General features: G+C 39.4%; 1 protein-coding gene across 1 annotated transcript; it reads left to right on the forward strand.

Annotated features, from left to right (window-relative positions):
• The first annotated feature begins 4585 nt into the window (after positions 1 to 4585).
• LOC125483319 (ubiquitin-associated domain-containing protein 2-like) lies at positions 4586 to 16057 on the forward strand. The gene is made up of 3 exons (XM_048598035.1): positions 4586 to 4707; positions 10083 to 10202; positions 14118 to 16057. The coding sequence occupies exons 1-3, from the start codon at positions 4606 to 4608 to the stop codon at positions 14226 to 14228; spliced, it is 333 nt and encodes a 110-aa protein (XP_048453992.1). The 5' UTR covers positions 4586 to 4605; the 3' UTR covers positions 14229 to 16057.
• Positions 16058 to 17411: the final 1354 nt, after the last annotated feature.

Raw genomic sequence — 17411 nt, forward strand, 5'->3', positions numbered from 1 at the left:
TTTCCTGCTCCTCTGATGCTGCCTGGCCTGCTGTGTTCCTCCAGCTCCACACTGTGTTATCTCTTCTTTCATTTCTAACTATCTTGTGAATTACGGGTGCTATCAGAAAAAACATGCTTCTAAAATATTGCTTGCTGCACATTTAAAAGCATTCATTAAATGTTTTAATAATATATAATTAATATATATAATCAGTTTGTTGTTTACTGTGTCTTAATTTCAAATCTTTAAAGTTTCTTTTTAATTTTTGATTAATGTGGAACAACGATCGCATGCACACAGTAAAAATATATAAATTTGTAGCTTATGCACAAATGCACTTGTACGTTTAAAGTCGATGAGATTTGCAAGAGGAACCATTAATAGATAGAATGACTTTGACATTGCTATATAGGCCACCACAGTCGACTTAGGGGTGGCATCATTTCTGGATCAGATGGCAACAATCTTGACTCTGTTAAGTTAATTCCAAGCCAGTTAAAGAAGTATTAAATCAGGCAGTAATACCTTTCCTGATAATGGGTTTATTATAATATACAGCGTTATATATGTCTGCTTCCTACCACTTTGTCAGGCCAGGGCAATTTCTTTTTATACTATTTTACTTAACCAATGAAACCAAATTAAGCTAAATAAATAAGAGACAGCCCACAAAGAAGGGGAATTATAATGAAAGAAAATAAAACCTAAAATTTAAATCAAAATTTGTTTTTGAGGTTTTATTATGCACTATGGCCTGTATCTCTCTATATGATTTTGAAATTAAATTGATTAAACCAATTACACCAAATTTCAGGATGGAAACATGTAGCTATATGTGGAATGCCACAGTTATTTACAAAATATGTTAACTACTTGGATGACAGAAGTGCATGTACTATTGCCAATGACGCAAAAATAGGTGGAAAAGCAAGTAATGAGAATGGCACAAAGAGCCTACAGAGGGATATAGACGTGGTAATTGAGTGGGGAAAAAACTTGGTAGTTGGAATAACATTTGGAAAAATGTGTGTCTATGGCAGAAAGCATAGAAGAGCTGAATATTACTTAAACGGGGAAAGACTGCAGGAAGCTGCAGTACAGAGGGGTTTGGGGTCTTCATGCATGAATCACAAAAAGCTATCATGTACGTTCAGTGGGTAATTAGAAAGGCAAACGGAATGTTGACCTTTATTTCAAAAACAATGGAGTCTAGAAATGGGGAGTTCTTGCTAAAACTATACAAGGCACTAATCAGACCGCAACCTGAATACGATGAACTGTTTTGGCTCCCTTATCTAATGAAAGATATACGGGCATTGGACACAGTTCAGAGAAAGTTCACTCGGCTGATTTTGGATATGGAGGGAGCAGAAGGTGAGAGGGTTGGATTTGTAATCTTTGGAGTTTAGAAAAAAAGAGTAGACTTTATTGAAACATATAAGGTTCTTAGTGGCTTGACAGGATAGATGTAAGGAAGTTGTTTCCCCTTGTGGCAGAGACTATGACCAGAGGTTATAAACTCAGAGTAAAGGGTTGTCTATTTCAGTCAGAAATGAGGAGGAATTTCTTCTCTCAGAGAATAGTGAATCTATGGAATTCTATACCATAGAGGACTGTAGAGTGTGGGTCATTACATGTATTCAAGGCTGAGATAGGTTTTTAATCAGTAAAGGAATCAAGGGTTAAGGTGGTAAGGCAGACAAGTGGAAATGAAGATTATCAGATCAGCCATGATCTCGTTGAATGGTGGAGCAGACTCAGTGGGCTGAATGTTCACATGTCACATGGACATTTTCTCTAGTAACCCAGAGTGGACCCATTTGTGTTTTGAACTTAGGGTGAGGACAGAATTGGGCCCTGTGTGATGCCCATGGAATTGAAGAGTTTTGCTGCTTGCTGTTATCGATATTGGCAATATGTTGAACAACCATTTCACAAAATGGACAATACTAAATTGTGAACTATTCCCAACCAGTTGAGATGCAGTTCCTTCATTGTAGAGATAAGGGACAAAACTGAGGACCCCTCCTTTTACTGCGTGGGCACAATGTGAAAGAAACCAGTATAGTCACTTGCAGAGAGACAATGCAATGTTTTATTATTAGTTCAAAATTCAAAAATTAAACTCCATAATATGTGTGGAATTTAGTTTTAATCGGTTACTAGACTTCTTAAAACCAATAAGTCTTAACTTTGCAATTATTGGATAACAACTTTTAATTTTGTACCTGATCTTCAACACAGTATCATCTCTAGTTCAGTATTGTGATTTAGTGCTATGTGTGACCAAATAAAAGTCCTGTTCACTCTTCACTCCAGTTCTTGCTGACCTACATTGTTTCCTGGTTTGGCAGTACCACAGTTTTAAAATTCGTATTGTTGTGTTTCGTTCCTTCCATGAACTTGTACCTTCCCTATCTCTGTTATTTCCTCCGACCCTACAACCCTCTGAGATAGCTGCACTTGTTCAATTCTAGTCTTTTTCACGTCCCTGATTGGAATTGCTCCATCATTGGCAGCCATGCCTTCAGCTACCAATGGCCCAAGCCGCAAAATTTCCTTCCTAAATCTCTCCACCTTTCTACCTTAAATCAACTCTTAAAATCTACCTCTTTGACCAAACTTTTTGTCCGTATTCAATTAGCTAACCAGGTGAACTAATTGATAATAATTTAAGAAGTTTAAAGTTTCTGTTTATTTACCCTATTTCCTCCGGTGGGGATTGGGAACAGGATTGATGTGTAAAACAAAGGAATAAAATACATTTGACCCCTTAAGATAGAAATATTCCACTTCATTACATTTTTTTGGAGTTCCAAGATATCAGATAATGTCACCAATTTCTGCTAGCTTGCATTATATAACACCTTTAATGTAGATAAATGTCCCAGTACACTTCACAGAGCATGAGCAGACAATATTTAACTCTGAGCCACATAAAGCAGTTTTAGACCAGCTCTAAAGTTCGACACCTGACCCTCAGCAGCTTTTTAGGGAATAAGAATTTCAGATCACCATTACCTTTGGTATGAAGGGTTTCTTGACATCATCCTGGAACAGCCTGGCTCACATTTTAAGGTTATAATCCTATGTCCTGTCCTGTTGACTTCAGTCCTATTCTCAATACCCACCAGAGGAAATAGTTTCTTTCTATGTACCCTGTCAACTTTTAAAGTTATCATCAATTAATTCATCTGGTTAGCTTACAGAGTAATTCACTCTGATAGCAAACTTTAAAGTAAGCATAAGTCCTTATAATTTCACTGTACTTGTTGCAGCTGGTAATGATTCCCCTGCTAATGTAAATACGTACATATTTTAGGCTTTCCAATATTTAAAGTTAGTAGTGATTACAGAAAGCTAGAACTTCTTAAATACTCTTAAATTTGCATAAGTATATTTCCAAGCTTGAACAGTTTGGCATATATAGTGTTCTACTGCAAAGCAGAGGAGTCTTAGGAAGCTGGCAGTATTCTTGCACAGGTCATGTAGTTTAATTCAGACCACATTTTTGCATTTCAAGGTAATTTGAGTTCTGAGCAAGTCAATTAAATGATTTAACTAACAGTGAAGAATGGTGAATTGATCAATATTCACATGTATGTTATACTTGAGGGAGAAAATCGGACCTTGTAAAAGATGTTACCTCCAACGATGCAGCTTTCCTTTGTTTTTGGAACTGGAGTGTCAGCCTAGCCTCCTGTGCTTAAGTCATGAAGTGTGTTGAATACTTAATTCTTCTGTCTCAGGTATAAATGACACTCTGACCTAAATGTATTTCTGATTTCCTCTGTGGGGATGAGTAGGATGGTGTAATGCTTTTTGTTAGTTTTAAGTAACCTGTCAAGTGGAAAGAATTGAACAGTCTTGGGTCTTTTTCTCCAAAAAAGAGAAAGCTGAGGGATAACTTGATAGAGGTCCATAAAATGCTGAAATTCTTGGAAACAAAAGATGCAGGGAAACAGGTGTGCTGGAGAATGAGATCAAAGCCAGAGGCCATAAATATAAAATCATCATCAGAGAAAATCCAACAGGGAGTGGAGAAGAAACCTCTTTTATGCAGAGAGTGGTGAAATATGGAACTCCTCACCTCATGGAGCAGGTATGACAGTAGATTAGGTGCATATAAGAGGATAGAAGTTAGGTAAATGAGAAAGCAAGGGCCAGATGGACAAGGTAAAAAATTGCAAGTACATGGGAGATTGCGACTAATTGGTTTGCTTTTCAGAAGAGCCAGCACTGATTCAAACTGAGCAACCACATTTTATGCTGTGCTTTCTTCTGTTATGCTGATAGGGTGAAATGAGCAGGGCTGGCAAGAATCTCGTATGGAGCATAAACACTAGCATACATCAGTTTAATGGAATGGCCTGTTTCTTTGCTGTAAATGAATGCCCTATACTTTTTATGGGCTGTCAGTGTTGAGATATTTGTTGCTAACATGTTGATACAAGCAAATATAATGAGTTACACTCATACTTGGTTAGGGGAATTTTTATGATAAATTCTATCAATTAGAGAATGGGTAAAAGAACTATCTCTTATGAAATATCCTTCTTTATATTGCACTTTCAATTCTTTTCTTTCTATTTTACAGATAAAGCCCCCCTATCCAAGAGTCTTATGGTGATCTTAAGTACACTGGCCTTTGTTTTAACTGTACCTCTTCAGCAATACCAACAGTACTTCATCTATAACCTACAAGCAATAAAACAAGATCAACAGGTAAGTTCTGTGATGTCTTATTGAACAGTACTTTGACTGTCGTAGTTCTGAAACTGAGGTCCATGGAGACTTCTGAGATGCTGAAAAATAAGGTGCAAGTGGGAGTGGAGTGTGACTACTCCATCTATAGCATCAAGCCAGGAAGCTGGAGTGGAGGAATGTTGGAATAACGTGCAGGTAAATCCCTGCTTTCTTAAAAGATGTATCAATTTTTTTTAACAAGCTGCATTTTCATTTCATAACTACGTAGTGTTACAAATTAGATGGATGGATTCATAATTACTAATCCATTTCAGAAGGGGATTTTTCAAGCAAAAATATTTGAAAATCACTGACCTATTGAGCACGTAGTCAGAGCTTTATTGAAACAGGAGTTTGATAGAAGTATTCAAAATTGATGAAGAGTTTTGATAGAATAAGTAAGGAGAAACCATTTCAAGTGGCAGAAGACTTGGTAACCAAAGTACACAGATTTAAGGCAGAGATGGCAAGAACTGCCGATGCTGGAGTCAGAGATAACACAGTGTGGAGCTGGAGGAACACAGCAGGCCAGGCAGCATCAGAGGAGCAGGAAAGCAGATTTAAGGCAATTGGCAAAAGAACTAGAAGCTGGAACCCTTTACACGGCTATAAACAAAGAGCTGGGGAGTGGGACTGATTGGATAACTTTTCCAAAGAGCATGTTGGGCAGAATGAATGTGTGATTCTTTAATATTGAATAAGAATTTTTGAAATTAAAAATATGAATGATTTCAAAGAGAAATCAAAGATAATCGTGTATCAAAAACTTCCTGTACACCATGACTTAAATTATAAAGCCTAATGATTGGTATCAAAATAAATATTTTACCTAAAACAGATGTCAGTGTGAGTTTGTCCACCTCACCTGCTTAGTTTTGGCTATCAAATGTTGGATAAACAGCCAACTTGAATATTATGGCATCCTGCTAGAGTGTGTAATGTATGAATGTCACTTAAACTTAATAATTGATGGCATACATTCTGTGGGTAAATGTGAGAAAAGCTTTATCTTAATTGATGGACTCAACTTATATCATAACGTGCCAAATATTTTTGACCATTTTGAATCCTAAAGTGAAACATCAGCCTGTCACTCGGTAGTGCAGATTCATTATCTTATATTCAAATTACTAGACAGATTGATTTAAAACAAAAATTGGAATACATTGAGCATGGAAGTTCAGGTAACATGGAGTCTTATTTGGCCAATGGGCAGGCGTGATGAGGAATGATTTTTTTGTTATTTTGTTGGTTTTTGTCTGCTGAAATTCCTGTGAAGTTATTTAGGGGCATTTTCCATAAACTGTACAAATGCAGCTTGTTATTATTTAGAAAGTAATTGGTTAAAGTTGCACACCAGATACTTAAACCCACAACCTAAGAGAAGACTCTTAGTGCAGTGCTGAGGGAATGCTGCTCTGTTAAGGCATTGTCTTTTGATGAGATTTTAAACCTAGGAACAAGTCCATCGCCTCAGATAGATGTGAAAGATCCCACAACACTATTTTGAAAAGCGTGCAAACTTTGTACCTTAACCAATATTATTATAACAAATTATCTCATTACCATTTGCTGGACCTCATTATGCACAGTTGGTTGTTACATCACGTATGTTACACCAACGTCAATACTTCACAAATAATTCATTGGCTGTGAAGCACTTTGGGACAGCCTAAAGTTTTGAGAAGTGCAGTATAAATGTCGTTGAAAATAAATAATTTGTTTACACTGTATTTGCCCTAGAAAGGAATGATGGTGTGGTGATAACATAGCAGGTGGATTTGATGATTTTTCATTTTTACAATTTCAGAAATTGTCTAACACCTAAAGTTTGCACTGAATTTATTTTTATTCAAGAATATATTATAGAACAGTGTGCGCAGTAGAGGCCCTTCAGCCCATGATGTAAAATTATAAAATTATATTTATTGAAGGTAATTCTGTCTTTATTAGTAAAGCCTAATGGCAAATGTGAATAATTGCATTTTTCTGTGTATGGACATCTCTATTCCAAACAACTATTCTTTTAATTGATGAAATTATTATATTTCCTTCAAATTAGTATTACATAAAACCATAGTCTGGAGAGCTAGTGCGTTAATGCACAAGTTTGCTGCCGCACATCAGGATGTAAAATTAAAACAACTTCCCCCGTTTGGTTTGGATATCTGGTTAAATTGATGCTTTAGAATGCAAGTTGGGAGTATAAGAGACTAGCTGGCCTTCTGCTGAATAGTTTACAAAATTAGGTGACTCACCATGTTATCCAACAATCAATTTGGGTGAGGAGCAAGAAATTTTGTGCCTATTGTGTGTTTCATAAAATGTCCTGTATAGTGCCAAAATTGGTCTTTTGGGACCTCTGCTGGTTTTTATATCCCAGGTGAGCCTCCTTTCTTTTAGGTACATCTCACTTATCAAGATCATCCTCAAAAATATTTAACACCCCATGAAAACTCCAAAATTACTACTTGGTAAAGTAGATTTGTCCAACCAGGAATAATGAGTACAAAAATTTCAAGGCAGGAACAAAACCAATTGGTCCATCATCCTTGCCTCCTTCCTCCTCTTCCACTCTGTCTTCTCTCCCCATTCTATTCCTCCATCTTGTCTTCTTGCTCCCTCCCCTGTTTTCTCTACCTCCTTTCTCTTTTTCCCTTTCCTTCCTCCAGGTTAACAGATCGACATTCATATGTTGAATTAGGCACAAAAAATTTTTTGAGATTTAGAAGGGTTTTATTGTCAATCTATAGTTCAGCACAAATATTAGTTTCGACCTTCATTTCTTTAAAAAGGGAGGTAGGGAGAGAATCACAGACCAGTGAATCTGACGTTGGTAGTGAGAAGATGCTAGAGTCCATTATCAAAGATTTTATGGCAGAGCACTTAGAAAACAGTGGTAGAATCAGACACAGTATGGATTTACAAAAGGGAAATCATGCATGACAAATTTACTGGAATTCGTTGAGGATGTAACTAGTACAGTTGATCAGGTGAATCAGTGGATGTGGTTAATCTGGACTTGCAGAAAGCTTTTGACAAAATTTCTGCATAAGAAAATAAAATTAAAGCACAAGGGACTGGGGATAATGTATTGAGATAGGCAGAAAGAAAAAAAGAATAGCAAGCAGAGACCAGTGGGATACTGCAGGGATAGGTATGAGGACTCCAGCTAATCCAGCTAATATACGTTAATGATTTAGATGAGGAAACTAAATGTAATACTTCGAAGTTTGCAGATGATACAAAGCTAATTGAGGTGTTTGCATTGAGATGATGCAGAGATGTTGTAATGTGATTTGGACAGGCTGAGTGAGTGGCTAAATGCATGGCAGGTGCTGTATAATGTGGATAAATGTGAGGTTATTCACTTAGCAAAAATAGGAAGGCAGATTATGATTTGAATGGCTGTAAATTGATAACAGGAAATGAGTGTCCTCGTGCATCAGTTGCTGAAAGTAAGCATGCAGATGCAATAGACAGTTTTTAAAAAAGTAAATTGTTGGCCTTGATAGCAAGAAGTTTCAAGTAGAGTAACAAGGATGTCTTGCTGCAATTATATAGGGCATTGGTGACGCCACACCTGAAATGTGTGCAGTTTTGGTCTCCTTATGTGGTCTCTTATCTGGTCCTTTATTTGGTCTCCTAAGGATGTTCTTGCTGTAGCGGGAGTGCAACGAAGGTTTACTAAATTGATTCCTGGGATGGCAGGACTGATGCATGAGGAGAGATTGAATCGGTTAGTATTGCATTCACTAGCATTTAGAAGAATGAGGGGGGAATCTCATAGACAGCTATAAAATTCTAACAGGACTTGACTAACAGGACAGGTTAGTTGCAGGAGGATGTTTCCAATGGTGGGGGAATCCTGAACCAGGTGTCACAGTTTAAAGATAAAGGGTAAACCTTGTAGGACTGAGATGAGTAATTGCTTCACCCAGAGAGTGCTGAGCCTATGGAATTCACTACCACAGAAAGTGGTTGAGGCCAAAACATTATGTTCTCAAGAAGGTTGCTAGACATAGCTCTTGTAGCTGAAGGGATCAAAAGGATATAGGAGAGGGTGGGATTAGTGTATTGTGCTTGATGATCAGCCATGACGATATTGAGTGGTGGAGCAAGCTCCAGCGATCAAATGGCCTACTCCTATCTTGTATGTTTCTGAACACTTTGTCTACCCAGAACACAACTCCTCACTGGGGAAGAATTCAGGTCTGTCTTCATTTTGGAAAAAAAAAACCTCTACATCACCCAGTTAACTAATTAAGCAAATAAGAAACCCAGTCTATTTATTTATTTTGAAAAAAGTCTACCATCAAATCACCCAATTAACCCAATAAACAAGTAAATTACAGCTGTTGCAGTACAAGTAAACTACAGCATTGCCCACAAGAAGCAGTGCAACAACAATAATAACAATAGTGAAAGGTTGGGAAAATGAAGGGGGAGCTCAATCAAAAGTGTTGGGGGGTGATAATGCACTCCAGCCACCATGGTGCCAACTCTCTCTAAAAGTTTCGAGAGTGCTGGTGGATATCACGTGCACAACTCAGGTTTTTATTTTGCCTCCTACCCCATAAGTAGAAACATTACCACTGTACCACAACAGCTGCTTATTTAAAACCCTCCGTCAAATCATAAATTTGAGTGTTTTCTTTTAAACCCAACTGCAAATCACCCAGCTAACAAATTAAAACAATCAACAATTTGCAAGCACTGCCCATTAAATTAAAATAGAGTTGGAATGGGAGATAATGCACTCCAGCCACCCCATTCCCTTCCACCGATGCCTACTTTACTCTGAAGGCCTCAAGGGTATTGACGGAGACTGCATTACTCCTTCTGTAAGAACTTGAACATAGTCAAAGAAGTGGAGTGGGCAGTGGGGTACTGCCTGGACCTGTTGATGGCTACCTTAGCCAGGCCCACAAAGAGCTCCTCTGACCTGCCCACTCGCCTCTGCACTGAGGGAAACGAACATGGGTTATTTTTTTGAAAGATTCACCACAAAATCACCTGTTTCACCAATTGAAATAACAAGTTACAAGCATTGCCACCAGCAACTACAGGGAATCGTGGGAAAAGAAGGAGAGAACCAAATGAAAGTGGAGTTGGAGGGTCGAGGCAGCGAGAGGCAGGGCCGTCAATGGCAGAGTAATTGAAATTGGGATTCAGAAAAGGCCAGAATCAGTCTTAAGGAAATAACTAGATTTGTAACATTTCTTTCTGACTCCCCTAAATGATCAAACTTTGTTTAGGAGGTCACATAGAGTAGGTGGTCTCCATAAAAGCATTGATTGCCTAATCTTAGATATGATTATTATCTTAAATTTCTGATTTTTGATCTCTTTCAGGCATGGAGAGTCATCTCTGCTAGGATTATTTACCTCGACCTAAAAGACTTATTCTGCAGTTGCCTTCTAATATACAATTTTAGAATATTTGAAAGAAGATATGGTAGCCGAAAATTTGCAGTATGTATCATTTATTTAAACTTCAGTTTATTTGTATCATCAACGTAAATTAGAATGCTTTGTATCTTGTCTAGTTTCCTCATTCTGAAACTTGGATAGAAACGTTTTTCACCTTCCACTGACTGGGGTTCAGCCAAACCTGCTGCTCTTATTCTCAGACCAAGTCCTGTTAACCCAGTGGCCTTCATGCATGCTGACTCCAAGTCTGTCACAGATTTATTTTTGAAATGCTCATCCTTGTTTCCAAATCCTCTCTGGCTTTTCTCCTTCCTATCTCTGTAACTTCCCCCAGCCAACAACCCTCTAAGACCTCTGCGTTTCTCCAGTTCTGATTTCCTGTGAATCGCCAATATTAATCACTCCACTGTTGGCAGACCTGATTTCAGTTGCTGAGATTCCAGGTTTTGGAATTCCATCACTAACCCACTCCATATCTCTCTCTTCCTCTAAGACACTCTTTAAAATCTACCCCTTTGACTAAGTTTATGGTCACCTGTCATAATCTGGCCTCGTATGACTTGGTATCAAAGTTTTATTTGATTATAATCCCTGTAGCATCTTGGGATGTTTTAGTGCGTTAAAAGGTGCAATATAAACGTAGGTTCTTTATGATTTGCTGAAACTAGGAGATGGGGTTAGCCACTGACTGGAAATGTCACAGTATAGAATGAGTTCTGAGGAACATGTTAAGGTATATTGTTGGGGTGCAATGGAACAGAGCACGTTGTGTATGATCAGAGAGATCATGTTGCCAAAAAAAAAATTCCATTGCCTCACATCAAGTCAATGAAAATAAATAGTGTGTCAGTTGCTGTGACATTTCTGAAAAAGTTACAGTCCTACACATTCTGTTGTTTCATGCTCAAGAAACATTTGAATAGACTGATAACAAGATGTGTAGAACATGTGAAAACTGTAAAACGTCAAAATTAGCACAAGGTGAAACAGTGGCGTGGCAGCTACAGTACTATATTTCGCACGTTCAAACAGGAAACAGAGAAAAATTGAGATAACAAGGTGTAAAGCTGGATGAACACAGCAGGCCAAGCAGCATCAGAGGAGCAGGAAAGCTGACGTTTCGGGCCTAGACCCTTTTTCAGAAATGGGGGAGGGAAAGGGGGTTCTGAAATAAATAGGGAGAGAGGGGGAGGCGGATAGAAGATGGGTGGAGGAGAAGATGGGTGGAGAGAAGACAGATAAGGGTTGGGAGGGAAAAATGTCTTTGGTGGTAGGGTCGGATTGCAGATGGCGGAAGTGTTGGAGGATGATGCATTGGATCCGGAGGTTGGTGGGGAGGTATGTGAGGATGAGGGGGATTCTGTTTTGGTTGTTATTGTGGGGAGGGGGTATGAGGGATGAGTTGCGAGAAATGCGGGCGTTCTCGACCACTGAGGGGGGCAAGTTGCCATCCTTGAAAAACGAGGACATCTGAGATGTTTGGGAGTGGAATGCCTCATCCTGGGAGCAGATATGGCGGAGGCGAAGGAATTGGGAATAGGGGATGGTCCTGCAAAAACGCCCAATCCAAGTCCAATCCGACCCCACCACCAAAGACATTTTTCCCTCCCACCCTTATCTGCTTTCCGGAGGGACGACTCTCTCCGTGACTCCCTTGTCCGCTCCGCACTCCCCTCCAGCCCCACCACACCCGGTACTTTTCCCTGCAACTGCAGGAAGTGCTACACCTCCCCCCTCAACCCCCCATCCCAGGCCCCAAGAAGACTTTCCACATCAAGCAGATGTTCACCTGCACATCTGCTAATGTAGTATACTGTATCCGCTGTTCCCGTTGTGGCCTCCTCTACATTGGGGAAACCAAGCAGAGGCTCGGGGACCGTTTTGTGAAACACCTACGCTCGGTTCACAATAAACAACTGCACCTCCCAGTCGTGAACCATTTCAATTCCCCCTCCCAATCCTTAGATGATATGTCCATCCTGGGCCTCCTGCCGTGCCACGATGATGCCAACCGAAGGTTGCAGGAACAGCACCTCAATTTCCGCTTGGGAACCCTGCAACCCAATGGTATCAATGTGGACTTCACAAGCTTCAAAATCTCCCCTCCCCCTACCGCATCCCAAAACCAACCCAGCTCGTCCCCGCCTCCCCAACCTGTTCTTCCTCCCACCTATCCCCTCCTCCCACCTCAAGCCCCAACCCCATCTCCTACCTAGTAGCCTCATCCCGCCCCCTTGACCTGTCCATCCTCGCTGGACTGACCTATCCCCTCCCTAACTCCCCACCTACAGTCACCTTTACTGGCTCCATCCCCGCCTCTTTGACCTGTCTGTCTCCTCTCCACCTATCTTCTCCTCTATCCATCTTCTATCCACCTCCCCCTCTCTCTCTTTTTATTTCAGAACCCCCTTCCCCTCCCCCATTTCTGAAGAAGGGTCTCGGCCCGAAACATCAGCTTTCCTGCTCCTATGATGCTGCTTGGCCTGCTGTGTTCATCCAGCTCTACACCTTGTTATCTCAGATTCTCCAGCATCTGCAGTTCCTACTATCTCTGAAACAGAGAAAAATTGGCCTGGGTTACTGATAGTTGAGCTCACTGATACGTTAATTCACTAGAAAGAATTCTTTGTATACATCCCATTTTGCACATTCAGGCTTCTTGATGTGTTGAAGCTATTGAATAGACAGTGATAAAGTGGTAATGTCATTGGGCTATCTAGGCTCTTATTCTTGGGACATGGTTTGGTGAAATTGTAATTCAATAAAAATCTGGAATTAAAGCTAGCCTAATAGTGACCATTGCCAATTATTGTAAAAATGCATCTGCTTCACCAATGTCCTTTAGGGAGGAAATCTGTCACCTTACCAGATCTGATTTATGTGTGAGCCCAGACCACAGCAAAATGATTAACTCAGGTTCTTAACTACCCTTTGGGATGGCCCTAGCAAGCCACTTAGATCAAGAGCAACTATGTGTGGGTAATAATTGCTGGCAAAATTAGAAATTGCTGGAAAAGCTCAGCAGGTCAGGCAGCAAATGTGGAGAGAAATCAGAGTTAACATTTCAGGTCAAGTGACTCTTCCTCGGAACTGATGGTAGCTTGGAAAATGTAGGTTTATATGCAGATGATAGGGTAGGGGCAGGGGGTAAGCAGTAAACCATAGGTGGGGATAGAGCCCAAAAAGAAGGAAGAACATTTAGACAGACAAAGGAGCAGAGAAGAATCCAGCTGGGAGGGTGAATAGCTGTTAATAGGGACTGTTAATGGGTAACAATGGGTGGTGTATAATAGCAGACTATGTGATAACAAGGCCTGGTTTGTGGGGGTTGAGGTAAGGATATAGTAGAGCTTAATTGAACTGGATAGCCAGTCCAGAAAGCTGCAGGGTCCCCAAGTGGAAAATGAGGTGCTGGTGAGGACGCCCACATTTCGGGAATGAATGAAAAAACACAAAGTAGATAAATATGCAAGTTTTTAAAAAAAAAATCTTTCACCTTTTCTTTCCACACACATTTTGTGAATTGTAGTGGTTTGTTACCTTAATTGCAGGAAATAATTTGGTACTTTTTAAAACAAAAATTGGGATCTGGGTATCACTGACAAAGCCAGCGTTTGTCCTGCATCCCTAATTGTCCTTGAGAAGGTGATTATGAGCAATCCCTTTAACTAATGCAGTCTGTGTCGTGCAGGCACACTGTAGTACTGTTAGTGAGGAAGTGTCATAATTTTTCAGGATTAAAAGTACAGGCTTAGAAGGTGCTGTCAAAAAAATTTGGAAGGTTGTTGCAGTGCAACTTGAAAATCATAAAGATTCATAAGAATGTAGGTAGCGTGCACTGTTGCCATGCTGTGAGTTTGCAAGTCAAACTTGAAAAGTGTTGTGCTGTTCTGACCGTAATTAATTATTTGTGTTAATTATCAGTTGGCAACATTGAATATTGTTTCTTCATTATAGTCTTTCCTCCTGGGTTCCTGGGTGCTGTCTGCAGTTATGGACTTAGTGTTAGTGGAAGCCCTGCACCATACACTTGACATGTCTGTGAACATCTTGCCATCTGGTTTGTAAGTTAATACTAATTTGTTGTTTTATTTTGTTCCATGGAAATTACAAGCTACTTCTGCGTTCTTTTCACCTGATTCCCACTTCCCTAGTCTACTTCAAGATCTAAGCAAGTAATCTCACCTGACACAAGTGTAATAAACATGGGGTCCAGAATTAGAGGGGCAAAATCTAACAAAATAAGGCCAGGTGAGAAGATGAGGAGCAATTTTGAAAGTTTAGAATTCTCTATTACAGAGAGTTTATGGGTGCGCAGTTGCTAAGTATTTTTAAGCCCGAGATTGATACATTTTGGGAGTCAAGGGAGCTGGGGGATAATGGTGGAGAAGGCTCAAGTAATAAACACTAGGCCAGCTCCTATCTCTTGTGTTGTTGTGAGTGTTGTATTGCTGGGTTTTAGATGAGATTTTAAAGAAAGATTTGCATTTATATAGCATCTTTTGCTACCTTAAGATGTTCCAAAGTTCTTTACAACCTTGTGAAATGTAGTCACTGTTGTAATGTAAAAAATGCAACAGTGAATTAGCCCACAACAGCAGCAAGTTAATGGGAAGATAGTGTGTTTTAGTGACGATGCTGGCTGAGAAATCCAGTCAGGATTTCCATTGCTCTTCTTTACAATGTCCATGGGATTCTTTTATATCCATGTGTAGGGTCAAACAGGGTCACAACTGAATCTCTCAACACCCAACAGTGCTCAGTACTGCATTGGGATTGCCAGTTCAGAATTTTGTGTTCAACTTTCTGGAGTGGTACTTGAAACTTCAGGTACAAGTGCTACCCATTGAACTACTGCTGATTCTTCAAGTGTTAAGCCAAGGCTTGTACAGGTGAACATAGAATCATAGAATCCCTACAGTGTGGAAACAGGCCCTTCGGCCCAACAAGTCCACACCTACCCGCAGAACATCCCACCCAGACCCATCCCCCTATCACACACCTAATCTACACATCCTTGAACACTACAGGCAGTTTAGCATTGTCAATCCACCTAACCTGCACATCATTGGACTGTGGGAGGAAACTGGAGCACAAGGAGGAAACCTATGCAGACACGGGGAGCACGTGCAAACTCCACACAGAAACCCGGGTCCCTGGTTCTGTGAGGCAGCAGTGCTAACCACTGGGCCACCGTGCCACCCATTAAAGAGCTCATCATGATTTTTGATAAAAGGCATACAGTTTTGGTCATATTTAACTTTAGATGGATATTAGGGCCAAGGGCCTATCAGTCTTGCAGAATGAATGTTAAAAGATTCAATGAGATTATTTCAAAGAAGTTCTCTCTGGTATGCAAACCCATAATTTATCCTTAACCATCATCACTAAAGCAGATTATCAGGTAATTTATTATATTGCTATTTGTGTGGCCTTCCTATTATTTCTTCATTATCGTCTTTCCTGCTGGGTTCCTGGGTGCTGACTGCAGTTCTGGACTTAATGTTAGTGGCAAATGAGCTACCATGTTTCCTATACTATACCAGTGACTGTTCTTCACATAAACTTCTGTGACTACGGAGTACATTAGGGCATTGCAACTTTGTGAAAGGTGTTATATAAATGCAGTCATTCTTTAAATGACTCTAGAAATGATGCTCCTTGAATTTATTATAGCTCTGAAATCTATGACGTCGCTGATGATGGACACATTGCAAAATATTGATGCATTTTTCTTTGTGTCCCAAAATGGAGCTGAGATATAGGTAGGATATTGAGTATCATAGTATATTGAATTAAGTTCTGCTTATTTCAAATTGTAATATTGTGCAATTCACCTCCTTGCTGTATATAATTTTTCAATAAATCACCTTTGTGATGCAAATTCTTAAATGGAATTTTTCTGTGAAATTGTTGGTATCGTGTGTTGACTAACAGTCTTTGAGTACTGTATATTTGCAAAATATGCAAGAACATTCAAGTGTCAATTTAATTGTATCACACATTCCTGGTTAAACACATTATAAATGTGATCTTTGTTGTAATAGAATGTTCAACATTTTTCACTTTTGCAAAGCAGCAGCCAATGGATTTTCTGTTTATCTTCAACAGAGCTCAAACTAAATTACTGATTCTCAAAGACCCATCGGTGTGAGATCAAAAATTTATGTGGTTGGTAAAGGCCATTTAGACACTTCATCCTGCCAGCAATGCCTTACTGCAAACTTTCCCCATGAAAACAACCAGTGGTCTTTTAAATAGTTTCAGCTTTTATCGCCTTAACAGTTCCACTGAGAAAACTGTTACAACTGTCGATCTGTCCTTGTGTGGCAGAGATTCCCCTGAGATCTGCCTTAAATTTGTATTGTATGAGTTTGAACTCATATCCTTCAGTCCTGATTTTAATTTGAAGAACTGTTCCAGTATTATTTTGGTTCTACACTTCTGTTAAGTCCTACTTCCTGTCTAAGCTAAAAAATCGAAATATCATTCTTATATATACGCTTACATTAGGGATTAATCTTAATTTCTGCACTACCTTCAGGCCCTTGTGTCCTGGTGGCGATAACAGGATACATTGGGCCAAATCTTTAAAGAATGGTGAGCTGATGATGCATGCCATTATTAACATGTAAATCAGCCAGCAAATTCAGTGGATGAAAGGCAACAATATGAATAATAAACCTTGATCTTACTGCTTAGTTTGTATTACTATACTGTTTGCTTCTAACAAACAGCATCTCTCGCTCAGACTCCTTGTTATTGATAAGAACCTGCACAATTATTGCAGCTAAATAAGCCACAGAAAATAAGGGGTCATAATTGATTGCACAAATACCCTTTTACTAAGCCACCGTTAATGAATCACTTAATGTGATTTAGAGTTTAGAATGGCGAATCTCATTCTTCTAGAGATAAATTCTTCTTGTACTTCTAAACATTTTAGATTTTTTTGAAGTTATTTTCTATTGCTCGCTTAATCCAGTTTTCCTTTCTCATACTTTGTATTTCTTTCTGTTCTTGATTACACTTTAAATCACACTTCAATTTTATCTTGTTCAGTTAGGGAATCAAGTGTTATGGGAAAAGACAGGAATGTGGACATGAGGAATGTTGAATCAGGCATGATTTTATTGAATGTTGCAGTAGGCTTGGGGGACAAATGGTCTACTCCTGTTCCTATTTCTTGTAGTCTTATGGTCACACAATTTTCTTTTCCATCATTCTGTCTCTTTCTCAGTCTTGAAATCC

Source organism: Rhincodon typus, chromosome 6 (assembly GCF_021869965.1).
Source record: "Rhincodon typus isolate 14 chromosome 6, sRhiTyp1.1, whole genome shotgun sequence".
Classification (NCBI taxonomy): Eukaryota; Metazoa; Chordata; class Chondrichthyes; order Orectolobiformes; family Rhincodontidae; genus Rhincodon; species Rhincodon typus.

Bases quoted from the DNA above. Each gene is read 5' to 3' on its own strand.
- LOC125483319 (XM_048598035.1), top strand. From the start codon at position 4,606: ATGGTGATCTTAAGTACACTGGCCTTTGTTTTAACTGTACCTCTTCAG. The intron at 4,708-10,082 runs GTAAGTTCTGTG...GATCTCTTTCAG, and splicing joins CAATAAAACAAGATCAACAG to GCATGGAGAGTCATCTCTGC. The intron at 10,203-14,117 runs GTATGTATCATT...TCTTCATTATAG, and splicing joins ATGGTAGCCGAAAATTTGCA to TCTTTCCTCCTGGGTTCCTG.